Source organism: Oncorhynchus mykiss, chromosome 8 (genome assembly GCF_057628025.1).
Source record: "Oncorhynchus mykiss isolate SJ-2025 chromosome 8, ASM5762802v1, whole genome shotgun sequence".
In the NCBI taxonomy this organism is placed as follows: domain Eukaryota; kingdom Metazoa; phylum Chordata; class Actinopteri; order Salmoniformes; family Salmonidae; genus Oncorhynchus; species Oncorhynchus mykiss.
The window spans coordinates 59,797,493-59,810,669 of NC_143029.1; the positions used below are offsets into that span (position 1 = coordinate 59,797,493).

A 13,177-nucleotide genomic window follows, 5' to 3' on the forward strand; every position below is an offset into this window, starting at 1 on the left:
CTGTAAATCAAGTGTGATAACTCCAGTGGGATTTTCTGATCATTGTTTAATAACAGAGGTGGTGTTCATTAACGATGTAAAACCTAAAAGCGCATACTGGCATTTTAATATAACTTTATTGAGTGATGCTCACTTCAGGAATTGTTTCAGTTTTTTTTGGGAGAGGTGGAGGTCTCAAAAGACCAGTTTTGTATCCCTTCAACAATGGTGGGATATAGGGAAAATCCAGATTCAACAATTTTGTAATCAATACACGGAGAATGTCACCAAGGATATCACCAGATCAATGAAAGCCCTAGAGATTGAAATAGTGGAACTCATGACGTTGGTTGAGACCACAGGAGATCGAGGCCATACTCAGGCCCTCAAGAGGAGAAAAGCTGCATTGGCAGATCTGCTGGGTATCAGAGCACAGGGGGCATTGGTGAGAAGTAAATTTCAGGGCATATCTGAAATGGATGCCTCATCCAAATTTTTCTTTGGTTTAGAGAAAAAGAATGGACAAAGAAAAATTATTCATTGTCTCAAATCAGCTGTTGGACAAGAGCTCACTAGCCCTAGTGAAATTAGAAAGAGGGCAGTAGAGTTCTATGCTGAGCTCTACAAGTGTGAGTACAAAGAGGACAAAACAGTGACACAGCAGTTCTTTGATGGGCTCCCAAAGGTGCCTGCAGAAGCTCAGGTTGAGCTTGAGCAACCATTGTCTTTGCAGGATTTATACACTGCATTAAATGGCATGGAAAATGGAAGGGCACCAGGCATTGATGGGCTTCCCGTTGACTTTTTTAAGTCTTTTTGGGCTATGTTGGGAGAGGATTGGTTAGAAGTAGCTAATGATAGTTTAACCGGAGGGTTACTACCAATAAGCTGCAGAAGGGCTGTCCTCACCCTACTGCCTAAAAAGGGTGACCTGAGGGAGGTGAAGAACTGGAGGCCGGTGGCTTTATTGTGTACTGATTATAAAATATTGTCAAAGGCTTTGTCCAACAGGCTGAAGGAGGTGATGGGGCAAATCATACATACGGATCAGTCCTACTGTGTTCCTGGCAGGCAGATAGGGGATAACATTTCTCTGATTCGTGATTTTTTGGACGTCTCTAAGGCTATTGGGTTGGATGCTGGTCTAATTTCAATTGATCAGGAAAAGGCATTTGACCGAGTTGAACATCAATATTTATGGCACACGTTTGAGGCGTTTGGGTTCAGCTCTGGTTTTATTGCCATGATAAAGGTGATATATGGTGACATTGAAAGTGTATTGAAAGTTAACGGTGGTTTGAGTGCTCCTTTTAAAGTGTGTAGAGGTATTAGGCAGGGATGTTCTATGTCTGGGATGTTATATGCTATTGCTATAGAGCCACTACTAAATAGCATTAGAAGTCGCATTGCAGGGGTGTGCCTTTCAGAGGATATTCCTCCTATTCGTCTTTCAGCCTATGCTGATGATGTAGTTGTGCTAGTGAAAAATCAAGCGGAGGTGGATAGTTTGAGTCTAATGGTTGATCGTTTTAGGGGAATATCCTCTGCAAAGGTAAATTGGGAAAAGAGTTGTGCTTTACAGATTGGAGAATGGTCTGGAGGGATCATGGCTTTGCCAGGGGGGCTGGAATGGTGTAAGGGAGGTTTTAAGTATCTTGGAGTGTATCTAGGAGATGAGGGGACTATGGAAAAAAATTGGAGTGGGGTGGTTGAAATGGTGGAAGGGAGGATGAGGAGATGGCGTTGGTTACTATCTCGTATGTCATATAGAGGGCGCACTATTATAGTTAACAATGTGATTGCCTCTGCACTATGGCATCGGTTGTCAGTTTTAGAACCACCATCTGGCCTTCTGGCTAAGATACAGGCAATTATTGTGGATTTCTTTTGGGATAAATATCACTGGGTTCCACAAAGTGTTTTGTATTTGTCAAAAGAGGAGGGGGGACAAGGTCTTGTACATCTTGCTAGTAGGGCTGCTGCTTTCCGGTTTCAGTTTATTCAAAGGCTGCTTTATGGACCGGAAAATGTGGTGTGGAGAGGGGTGGCAGGTCTTATATTACAGAGGGTTGGAGGATTAGGTTTAAAGAAGGCTTTATTTCTGGTTGATAGTAGCCAGATTTCTAGGGAGGGAGTACCTCCGTTTTATAGAGGCCTTCTCAGAGTGTGGAGCATAATGAAGGTGTCCAGAAGAACTTCAGCGGAGTCAGTGCATTGGCTGTTGGAGGAACCTCTGGTGTATGGGGCGAGACTGGACTGTACAACTGCAGCTGTTCCACATTTCTCCAAGATTCTGGTGAAGGGGAAAATCATCACCTTAAGACAGTTAATGGCCATGGCTGGGCCCGCCTTAATGGATGGAAGAAGGGTGGCAGAACATTTGGGGATGAGGTCGGAAAGGATTGTCGGACAAATGCTGGGGAGCTGTAGGAAGGCTCTGTCAGCGGAAGAATGGGATATGCTTAGTAGCCACAAGAAGAAGGTGCAAGATGAAGACGTCTCATTTCCAAAACTAGGGATTACACCAAATATCCCAGAGTCAGAAAGAAAGGCGTTATTGCTGGATTTGAGAGGGTTGGAGGAGGTGGGTTTGGATGAGGTGAATGGGAAGGAATTGTATAGGGGGTGTGTCAAGGTGTTGAATAAAGATAAATTGAAAAATAGAAAAGATACTCCATGGAGGGTAAAATTGGGCATTGATGACAAGGTAAAGCCAGCATGGAGAGCACTGTACAAACCACCGTTACAAAAGGGTACTGGTGATATGCAATGGAGGGTTTTACATGGCATCATTGCAGTTAATGCTTTTGTATCTGTTATTAACTCAGATGTTAGAGATGGATGTCCTTTTTGTAATATAAGAGAAACCATTTTTCACTGTTTTATGGAGTGTGAGAGGATAAAACCACTATTGGAAATGTTGGAATCTTTGTTTAAAGCAGTAGGGGAGTTTTTCAATAACACTGTTTTTATTTTGGGGTTTCAATATAGTAAACAACAGAAAAGAAAATGTCAAATGTTAAATTTTATTTTGGGACAAGCTAAGATGTCAATTTTTCTGAGTAGGAAACATAAGATAGAAACGGGATATGGGCAGGATGTAAGATGTGTTTTTAAAGGTTTAGTGAAAGCAAGAATAAAAGTAGATTTTGAGTTCTTTTCAGCTGTAAAAGATCTCCTATTATTTGAGGAGAAGTGGGCTTACGAAGGAGCACTTTGTTTTGTAGAGGAGGGGAAATTATTTTTTGCTGCTGAAATAAGTTGAATGTATATGTTATGTATTTATTTTTGTTTAGGAATTACATTTTGTTATTTCATTTCTGAAAAGGCAGTGTGTCATTATTTATGTTAACACTTGAGTAAAAAATAAAGGTTTTATAAAAACTCAAACTCTCTCTCGCTCTCTCTATGTCACTATCTTTCTCTCTCTCTCTCTCTCTCTCTCTCTCTCTCTCTCTCTCTCTCTCTGTCACTGGCTTTCTCTCTCTCTCTCTCTCTCTCTCTCTCTCTCTCTCTTCTCTCTCTCTCTCTCTCCCTCTCCTCTCTCTCTCTAATCTCTCTCTCTCTGTCACTGGCTTTCTCTCTCTCTCTCCCTCTCTCCTCTCTCTCTCTCTCTCTCTCCTCTCTCTCTCTCTCTCGCTCTCTCTCTCTCTCTCTCTCTCTCTCTCTCTCTCTCTCTCTCTCTCTCTCTCTCTCTCTCTCTCTCTCTCTCTCTCTCTGTCACTGGCTTTCTCTCTCTCTCTCTCTCTCTCTCTCTCTCTCTCTCTCTCTCTCTCTCTCTTTCTCTCTCCGGCTCAGGGTTATGTGCAGTAGTCATCTCTAATCTTTTTTGTAATCCTGTATTAGGGGACCTGAGGTCTAGGTGGATCCACAGAAGGAGAAATTGGGAGAGAGGAGGAGAGGGAGAGAGGAGGAGAGGAGAGAGGAGGAGAGGAGAGGGGTCAAGAGGGATGCAAAGAGACGAGATTGGAAGAGAGGGAGTAGAAAGGGGAGAAAGAGGTGTGAGAGGGGTGGAGAAAGGACAAAAAGAGAAAGAGAGAGGAAGAGGGGAAGTGCTAGAGAAAGGAAAAGAATGGAAGTGAGGGATGGGGCACTTGAGAGAGATCTCCTAATTCAGACAGCTCCTACTCAAAGTGGAACGAGGGTGTGTGTGTGTGTGTGTGTGTTTGGCTATATTGACAATCTGAGGGCTATCCATCATCAGGCTGGTCACTACAAATAGGCAACCATTTCTGACATTTAAAAAGGTGCTGAGAACGTCGATATATACCTTTATTCAGGCACTCACAAAAGAAGTGAACGATGGCACAACACTGGGCACGAACTCATGATGCTCGGAGAGCGCTGTTTACTCCACTGCACTACAGCAGTTCACAATGCTCTAGAATGCCGTGGAAATACGATGAATATTGATGATACCTAACACATCATTTTTTAATTATTTTGTATTAAGCCTTCCTCAAACCGTAGCCCTAACCAGAACCACAACGCCTAACAACGTTGAGATGTTTCTGTTTTAACTCTGTAACCGCATGGAATTAACCCTGTAACCATGAGGAATTAACCCTGTAACCATGAGGAATTAACCCTGTAACCATGAGGAATTAACCCTGTAACCATGAGGAATTAACCCTGTAACCATGAGGAATTAACCCTGTAACCATGAGGAATTAACCCTGTAACCATGAAGAATTAACCCTGTAACCATGAGGAATTAACCCTGTAACCGCATGGAATTAACCCTGTAACCATGAGGAATTAACCCTGTAACCATGAGGAATTAACCCTGTAACCATGAGGAATTAACCCTTTAACCATGAGGAATTAACCCTGTAACCATGAGGAATTAACCCTGTAACCATGAGGAATTAACCCTGTAACCATGAGGAATTAACCCTGTAACCATGAGGAATTCGTAGAATTTTAAAGGGAAACTCTGGGCTCCTGTTGGATGTGTGTGGCAGGGTTGGGGTCAATTCCATTTCAAATTCACTCAATTCAGGAAGTGTTCGGAAATTCCCAATTCAATTCTCTTCAATGCTTTTTCAATTTGGAACATTTCAAGTTGGAATTTGGTTTACTTCCTGAATTGACTGGAATTGAAATGGAATTGACACCAACCCTGGTGTGTGGTGTGTAAGTGTGCATGTGTGGTGTAGTTGGGGGGGGGGGGGGTGTATGTAGGTGTATGTAGGCGTGTGAGGTTGTGTGGGGGAGGGATTGGGTTATGTAGGCGTGTGAGGTTGTGTGGGGTTGTTTGAGGTTGTGTGGGGTTGTGTGAGGTTGTGTGAGGTTGTGTAGGGTTGTGTGTGGTTGTGTGGTGTTGTGTGGGGTTGTGTAGGGTTTTGTGGGGTTGTTTGAGGTTGTGTGGGGTTGTGTGGGGTTGTGTGAGGTTGTGTAGGGTTGTGTGAGGTTGTGTAGGGTTGTGTGGTGTTGTGTGGGGTTGTGTAGGGTTGTGTAGGGTTGTGTGGTGTTATGCAGGCGTGTGAGGTTGTTTGGGGTTGTGTGAGGTTGTGTGGGGTTGTGTGGTGTTGTGTGGGGTTGTGTGAGGTTGTGTGGGGTTGTGTGGGGTTGTGTGGTGTTGTGTAGGGTTGTGTGAAGTTGTGTGGGGTTGTGTGAGGTTGTGTGAGGTTGTGTGGGGTTGTGTGAGGTTGTGTGAAGTTGTGGGGTTGTGTGAGGTTGTGTGAGCTTGTGTGAAGTTGTGTGAGGTTGTGTGGGGTTGTGTGAGGTTGTGTGAAGTTGTGGGGTTGCACGTAGGCCAACAGTACATTTCAATTATTGATTACACTCCCATTCAACTATGGTTACAAATAGCAGCTAAAAATTGCTCTACTGTTATGTCTTTCTTATCTTATCTTGTTCTCTCTCTCTCTCTCTCTCTCTCTCTCTCTCTCTCTCTCTCTCTCTCTCTCTCTCTCTCTCTCTCTCTCTCTCTCTCTCGCTCTCTCTCTCTCTCTCTCAGCCCCTGATGGTCGACCAGAGGTTTCCAGCGACAAACCCGTAGGAAGTAACCCTGGTGGTCGTGCTCCCCCGGTGGTTAGGCTGAGAGGTGCAGGGTGCCCCCCTGCCTGTCTGTCTCTACCCACGGCCCTCACCCTCCTCCTGGTCACTCTGGCTCTACAGTGGAGCATGCTGTGATCAAATCATAATGCCCCCTACTGACCTGGCCCCATCCACACACACAGTGGAGACTACACCCCTACACCACCTCCTATGTACCCCAACCCCAATGCACAGACTGGACTGGGGTAGAGGAAGGAGGATGGATGAAGAAATGCGAAGAGGACGGAGAGAGAGGGAGGAGGGGGTGAAGAGAGAAGGAGAGAGAGAGATTTGTGTGTGTGGGGGGGGCTCCTCACAGGCAGATTGTTACAGTACTCAGCCTGCTGCTTCCTGTGTGTATGCTGTGGACTAGTCTCCCTCCACAGCTCTCCTGCTCTCTGCTTTAACAATGCACTCACATTCTCTACCACTGGGACGGACTACCACGCGGTGGGACGGACTACCACGCGGTGGGACGGACTACCACGCGGTGGGACGGACTACCACACACTGGGACGGACTACCACGCGATGGGACGGACTACCACGCACTGGGACGGACTACCACGCGGTGGGACGGACTACCACGCGGTGGGACGGACTACCACACGCTGGGACGGACTACCACGCGGTGGGACGGACTACCACGCGGTGGGACGGACTACCACGCGGTGGGACGGACTACCACGCGGTGAGACGGACTACCACGCGGTGAGACGGACTACCACACACTGGGACGGACTACCACGCTGTGGGACGGACTACCACGCTGTGGAACGGACTACCACGCGGTGGGACGGACTACCACGCTGTGGGACGGACTACCACGCAGTGGGACGGACTACCACGCGGTGGGACAGACTACCACGCGGTGGGACGGACTACCACGCGGTGGGACGGACTACCACGCGGTGGGACGGACTACCACGCGGTGGGACGGACTACCACGCTGTGGGACGGACTACCACGCGGTGGGACGGACTACCACGCGGTGGGACGGACTACCACGCGTTGGGACGGACTACCACGCGGTGGGACGGACTACCACGCTGTGGGACGGACTACCACGCACTGGGACGGACTACCACGCACTGGGACGGACTACCACGCGCTGGGACGGACTACCACGCGGTGGGACGGACTACCACGCGTTGGGACGGACTACCACGCACTGGGACGGACTACCACGCGGTGGGACGGACTACCACGCGGTGGGTCGGACTACCACGCACTGGGACAAACTACCACGCGGTGGGACAAACTACCACGCGGTGGGACGGACTACCACGCGCTGGGACGGACTACCACGCGGTGGGACGGACTACCACGCGTTGGGACGAACTACCACGCGTTGGGACGGACTACCACGCGGTGGGACGGACTACCACGCGGTGGGACGGACTACCACGCGGTGGGACGGACTACCACGCACTGGGACGGACTACCACGCGGTGGGACGGACTACCACGCGGTGGGACGGACTACCACGCGGTGGGACGGACTACCACGCGGTGGGACGGACTACCACGCGGTGGAACGGACTACCACGCGGTGGAACGGACTACCACGCGGTGGAACGGACTACCACGCGGTGGAACGGACTACCACGCGGTGGGACGGACTACCACGCGGTGGGACGGACTACCACGCGTTGGGACGGACTACCACGCACTGGGACGGACTACCACGCAGTGGGACGGACTACCACGCAGTGGGACGGACTACCACGCTGTGGGACGGACTACCACGCGGTGGGACGGACTACCACGCGGTGGGACGGACTACCACGCGTTGGGACGGACTACCACGCGTTGGGACGGACTACCACGCGGTGGGACGGACTACCACGCGTTGGGACGGACTACCACGCGGGACTTCTGGGCCTCAATATGCAAAACTCGCTCACATACTCACGTGCACGCTTTCACACACACACACACACCTAAACTAACGCATATGCAGGCATACACTTGCGCACGCACACACTTTTCAATCTGCTGCTGGTTTTCTGTGTTGTCAGCTACAGTACTTACCTGTGTGGATACTTTTCATCTTTAGCCAATCTTCTCCCGGGTTTCAACGCCATTGGGCAGAGTTCACTTCATTTTCAATCTCTCGGCTGTTTATATGCTCTAAAGGATTAACACATATAAGAAATGCATGCCGGATGAATAATACAATCCCTTTCCCACCAGGCCAGCGTAGCCGATTGGACCCACTCTAATTGATTAATCCTAATCCACGTCATCATTTTGTATTGCCTGTTGCGGCAGGATTATTTTCCTTCTGTGGCAAACTGGCTCAGATGAGGACCCCATGTCTGTATGCAACAGTAGAATGTATCGAACTCATTGGTAGAGAAGGGCAGGAACGCACACGCTCATCAGACGCGGCATGCGTGTGTGGGTGGCCGTGTACTGTGTATAGACCCATTGATTTGTTTGAGTATATTTAGACATCGTTCTATCGAGCTCACCCAACATCAGCCCTTTATCGATAGAGTTGAATGGATGAAACGTGTCTGAATAAATTCTATTTTTGTTTCTATTTTCGTTTCCTGAATAGCTTTGAATGAACTGTGCTTGTCCCCGGATTAAATGAAACGCAATGCAATAGTATCAGAGATATATTTTGTATCGCGACTATACCAAGAATGTCCACGTGTCTTTTCGTACACCAACATGCTACGTGAAGTGTTGGCAACCTCCTTTCACCAGAAAACATCGGTCAAAGCCTGTTTGTACATTGTTGATTCACTATTGTTCGCCGCTCGTCCATTTTTGTTGTCGTCGTCTGTGTTTCCCTCTTTGAATTGCACATATGCATGTCTACCCTTCATAGTTAGCATTGTTTTGTTACGTTAGTAACTTGAGACCGTGTACTGTATTACATTGCAACAGTCTGTTACCTCTACGGAAAATAAGAAGAAAAATAACATTTCACGCTACTCTGCACCCTCTCTCTTTATCTCCCTCTCTCTCTCGCTCGCTCTCACTCATCTGTCTCTCTTTTCCCATAACCCATTCAATTGCTTTAGTTCTGTTTGGACAAGGTGATCAAAAGATGTAACCAGCTTATTCTGCAGTTACCATATTAACCCATATTTAGGATAACAACCGTTGAACAATATATTCTGTCACTCATGCAGAAACATACACAATGCAGTTACAGACACGGGCAGGGCATTTCTATCGCTTCGCCAAAATATCAAACTTTGATTTAATATTTTGATTGAAGTCTGTTTTATTTTACATTTTTTAGAAGGGAATGTTTCTTCGGTTGGTACCGTAGAGGTTTGTACACTTGAAGTGATTAAAGCCAGCAGAATGAATGTCTCAAAAAACACAGATGTTTAAACTGTTTAGGCCAGTCGGTTTCTGCTGACCACGGGATCTGAGGAGTAAAAAACGATGCTACATTTAGCCTACACCTGGTTCATGTTCAAAGTGAAAATGAGACGTTATCATGACCTCTTTTTTTTAACGTTTTTTTAACGTTCATGCTGCCTAATGAACACAACCCTCGCCTCCTCTTTCTGCTGACAAGGGCGTGACCTATATTGGGCGAAAAGTACTTTACTGTGTCTCCAAAGTTGGAGTGGTGCATTGCTTCCCGCAGTATCTGTATTGAACTGACTTGGCCTAATGCAAAGTTGGCCCACAGACATTTTGTTTTCAGGCCACATTCAGAGCTGTACTGCCGACACATCACCTGGTCACTGTCCTCTCGGCTGCATTTCTCATCTACCATTTCTTTAACTCGCATCCAATGCATTCAGATCACTTACTATAGCATGTGTATAAATGTATATATTTTAAGTCCCTCTCCACTTGTCGTTTCATTTCCTTTCTTTTATATTGGAAACATCACAGTGTAAGAAATGTGGTGTTGTAAAGGTATATCACATTTATTCTACTATAATGCTGTACTGAAGATTTCCCCCATCAGCAAGATTACTATCGTAATGGCCATTGAGTGTGAATGCAGTGGACATTTGCCTGACAACTGATATTGGCTCTTTCTCAATTCATCTTTCTCCTATTCCTTGTATCCTCTCGCCACGCCTCATTCTCAAACCGCTTTGGAGAAGGAAGCGAGCGGAGGGACCTTCTCCAATAGGGTTGAGAAGGTGGTGAGGAATCCCGGGAAGGACTAGTTAAGAGAGAGCCGTTGTTTTCATCCTATGTGACTTATTCCTTATTAAAGGGCTCCCACTGTTACTGCCGAGTCAACAGAGCCTTCTATAAAAGTTCATGAACACAAGCATGTCAAAACCACAAGAGTCATTCCAATGATTGAGAGGTATTGAGGCAGGGCTTCCAGGTGTGCGTGCGTGCGTGCCGGTGCGCTAACGAACGTGTGTGCGTATAGTCGTGTGCGTGAAAGCCTATGTGCGTGTATGTGTGCGAGCGTGCTTAGAATGTGTGAAAATATGAGTGTACGTACAAGCATTCCCCCTCATCAGCGACGCAGGTTTTTAATTCAAATGGAATTCAATTAGGTCAGGGTTGGCAGCTTCCCACATAGGACACCCATGGCAGCCGTGCGGTGTTGAGACGTGTTGGGTAGTGTGTAAGTAAGGACTCTTTCTTCACCACACACATTTATGTACTTCTGTCGTTGAGTTGAGCTCTTCTTGTGTGTTCATGTTCTGTATTGTGTCATGTTTTCGGGTGGACCACAGGAAGAGTAGCTTCTGCTTCAGCAACAGCTATTGGGGATCCTAATAAAATACCAAATACACACACACACACACACTGCCAGGTGCCCAGAGGAGAGAACATCCTCACACTGTTCACCTGCCCTCTGTAGCACACGGCATGATGGGAAATGGAACTGACAGCCAATCAGTGAAGAGGAAAGGAAAGAGGGGAAGACAAAGAAGGAGTACGGGGAGAGGTGAGGAGTTTCTTCGGACCCTTTCTCAATGTAAAAGTCGTTCAAATATTATGTCGGCATTTCCAGAAATGTTGATGATATTAGATGTAATGTCAGATACACAGTAACCTAAGGGGCGAGACAGTCAGATCAGGTCGAGAGTTTTTCTAAAATGAGAGTTGAGAGGGTTGATCTGTGGACGTGTGTGGGCTCCCTGTGAAGGAAAACACCATAGCCATATCCATCCTACCACCTGTCTGGGTGTTCTTCAGACAGCATTAGGTTGGTTACCCGCCTGGGTAACTCCCGGATAGGGTTACACTATCCTAAAGACTGTCTGTCTTTTTCCACTGCAGTGGACCTGAGCCCTCTGCTTCCTCCTTGGTCCTTCTGAAGAGTCACCCAAGCTGAGCTGCTTGAGTCCACTGATTTGTTGACCTGATCTTATGTCACAGACATCTCCAGTTCTCCCCCTTTCCCCATCCGTTTGGTAGTGAAAGAGCACTGTCTCTTGTTGTGTGTGTGTGTGTGTGTGTGTGTGTGTGTGTGTGTGTGTGTGTGTGTGTGTGTGTGTGTGTGTGTGTGTGTGTGTGTGTGTGTGTGTGTGTGTGTGTGTGTGTGTGTGTGTGCGCAACCAGGCCAGAGACTAATATAGCTGGTGCCACTGCCACTGAAGCGCTGATGTGGGCTGCAGTTGAAAATAGACCAGACAGACCAGGCAGGGAGCAGCTGTGACCCTGGATCCCCCTCACTCTCACTCTTTACATGTACACGGTGTGTGTGTGTGTGCATTAATATGTGTGTCTGCCCATTTTTTCTGGCCTGAATAGTCAGCACTGCAGAAACCCAGCCAATCAGCCATCTGAACACAATGTGGGCTCCATCTTTAATTTGATTGCAATATACTGTCTTTGATCAGCTGTGTGTTTTATAGACTAGGAAAGGAAATGGAGATACCTAGTCAGTTGTGCAACGGAATGCTTTCAACTGAAATGTGTCTTCTGCATTTAACCCAATCCCTCTGAATCAGAGAGGTGCAGGGGGCTGTCTTAATCGACAGCCACATCTTCGGTGCCCGGGGAACAGCAGGTTAACTGCCTTGCTCGGGGGCAGAACGACAGATTTTTACCTTGTCAGCTCTGGCGTTCGATCCAGCAACCGTTTGGTTACTGGCCCAACGGTCTAACCACTAGGCTACCAGTCGCCCCTAACTAAACTGCTTACGCACACACATTGCATTCACTTGCGTCAGTATCAAGCTGTTGGAAAATAGTCGTGCAGCAACAGGACATGTTAATTATTATTTTGATTATAATTAATGGACATTTGTGTATGAGTTGATACATTTCTCAGAAGGGAAAATCAAGTCTGAAATTTCAAAGTGGAAATTACAAACTTGAAAAGCCTTTTTAAACCTCAAATACACGACAAGTTCTCCTGCAACAGGGTGATCAAATTAAGATCCTACTCCTCTTGCTTTCTCCATAGACAAGTATTTATGCATGCACACGCACGCATGCACACACACACACAGATCTTCTACTCATGTGTGTGCGTCAGTGTAGGTGAGATGACACAGACGTTCCCAGGCACAATGTAGTCCAATTAATGTTGAGCCTGTGAAGTGTCAGTATGTGGCCTTGGACTGTAGACTGTCCTCTCTCCTCTCATCCTTTTCTCTCCTCTTCTCGTTATCCCTCTCCTGTCTCCTGCCTAGACACTGACTCACTGTCTCTCAGTAAGAAGCATTAAATAGAGTCACTGTGTGTGTGTGTGTGTGTGTGTGTGTGTGTGTGTGTGTGTGTGTGTGTGTGTGTGTGTGTGTGTGTGTGTGTCTACATGTGTTCGTGTGTGTCTACATGTGTTCGTGTGTGTCTACATGTGTTCGTGTGTGTCTACATGTGTTCGTGTGCAGTGTGTGGGCAAACATCTGTGTGTGTGTGTGTGTGTGTGTCCAGTCTCAGTGCAGGCCAGGAAACTACCATTACTGATCTGTTTTCACACTGATGGTTTTAACAGTGGGAGGTGTGGTCAGGCTACAGATGTAGGACCTTAATTTGAGCCAATTTGCTACAGCAGGAAAATTCTCCGGCAGCAATAGGAAATATGAATTGTTATGTGCTTTATAATTAATGGACATTTTTGTAGGGTGTGATGCATTTTTTTATAAGAGAAATTTCTCTTTTTTAAACCTCAAAAAGTTCTCCAGCAAAGGGGTGATCAAATTTAGATCTTAAATCGGTAGTGTTGCCCATCCATCTAATGCGTTCACAGGTACA

General features: G+C 46.9%; 1 protein-coding gene across 2 annotated transcripts in view; it reads left to right on the top strand.

The window, feature by feature from the left end:
• Positions 1-10,240, top strand: part of LOC110530231 (glypican-5) — a 218,286-nt gene extending 208,046 nt beyond the window's left edge. For both annotated transcript variants that reach the window (XM_036985798.2, XM_036985799.2), the window contains one exon: positions 5,942-10,240. In XM_036985798.2, coding sequence (XP_036841693.2) covers positions 5,942-6,117 — 176 coding nt within the window. In that variant the 3' untranslated portion in view covers positions 6,118-10,240. The remainder of the gene's footprint in view (positions 1-5,941) is intronic.
• Positions 10,241-13,177: the final 2,937 nt, after the last annotated feature.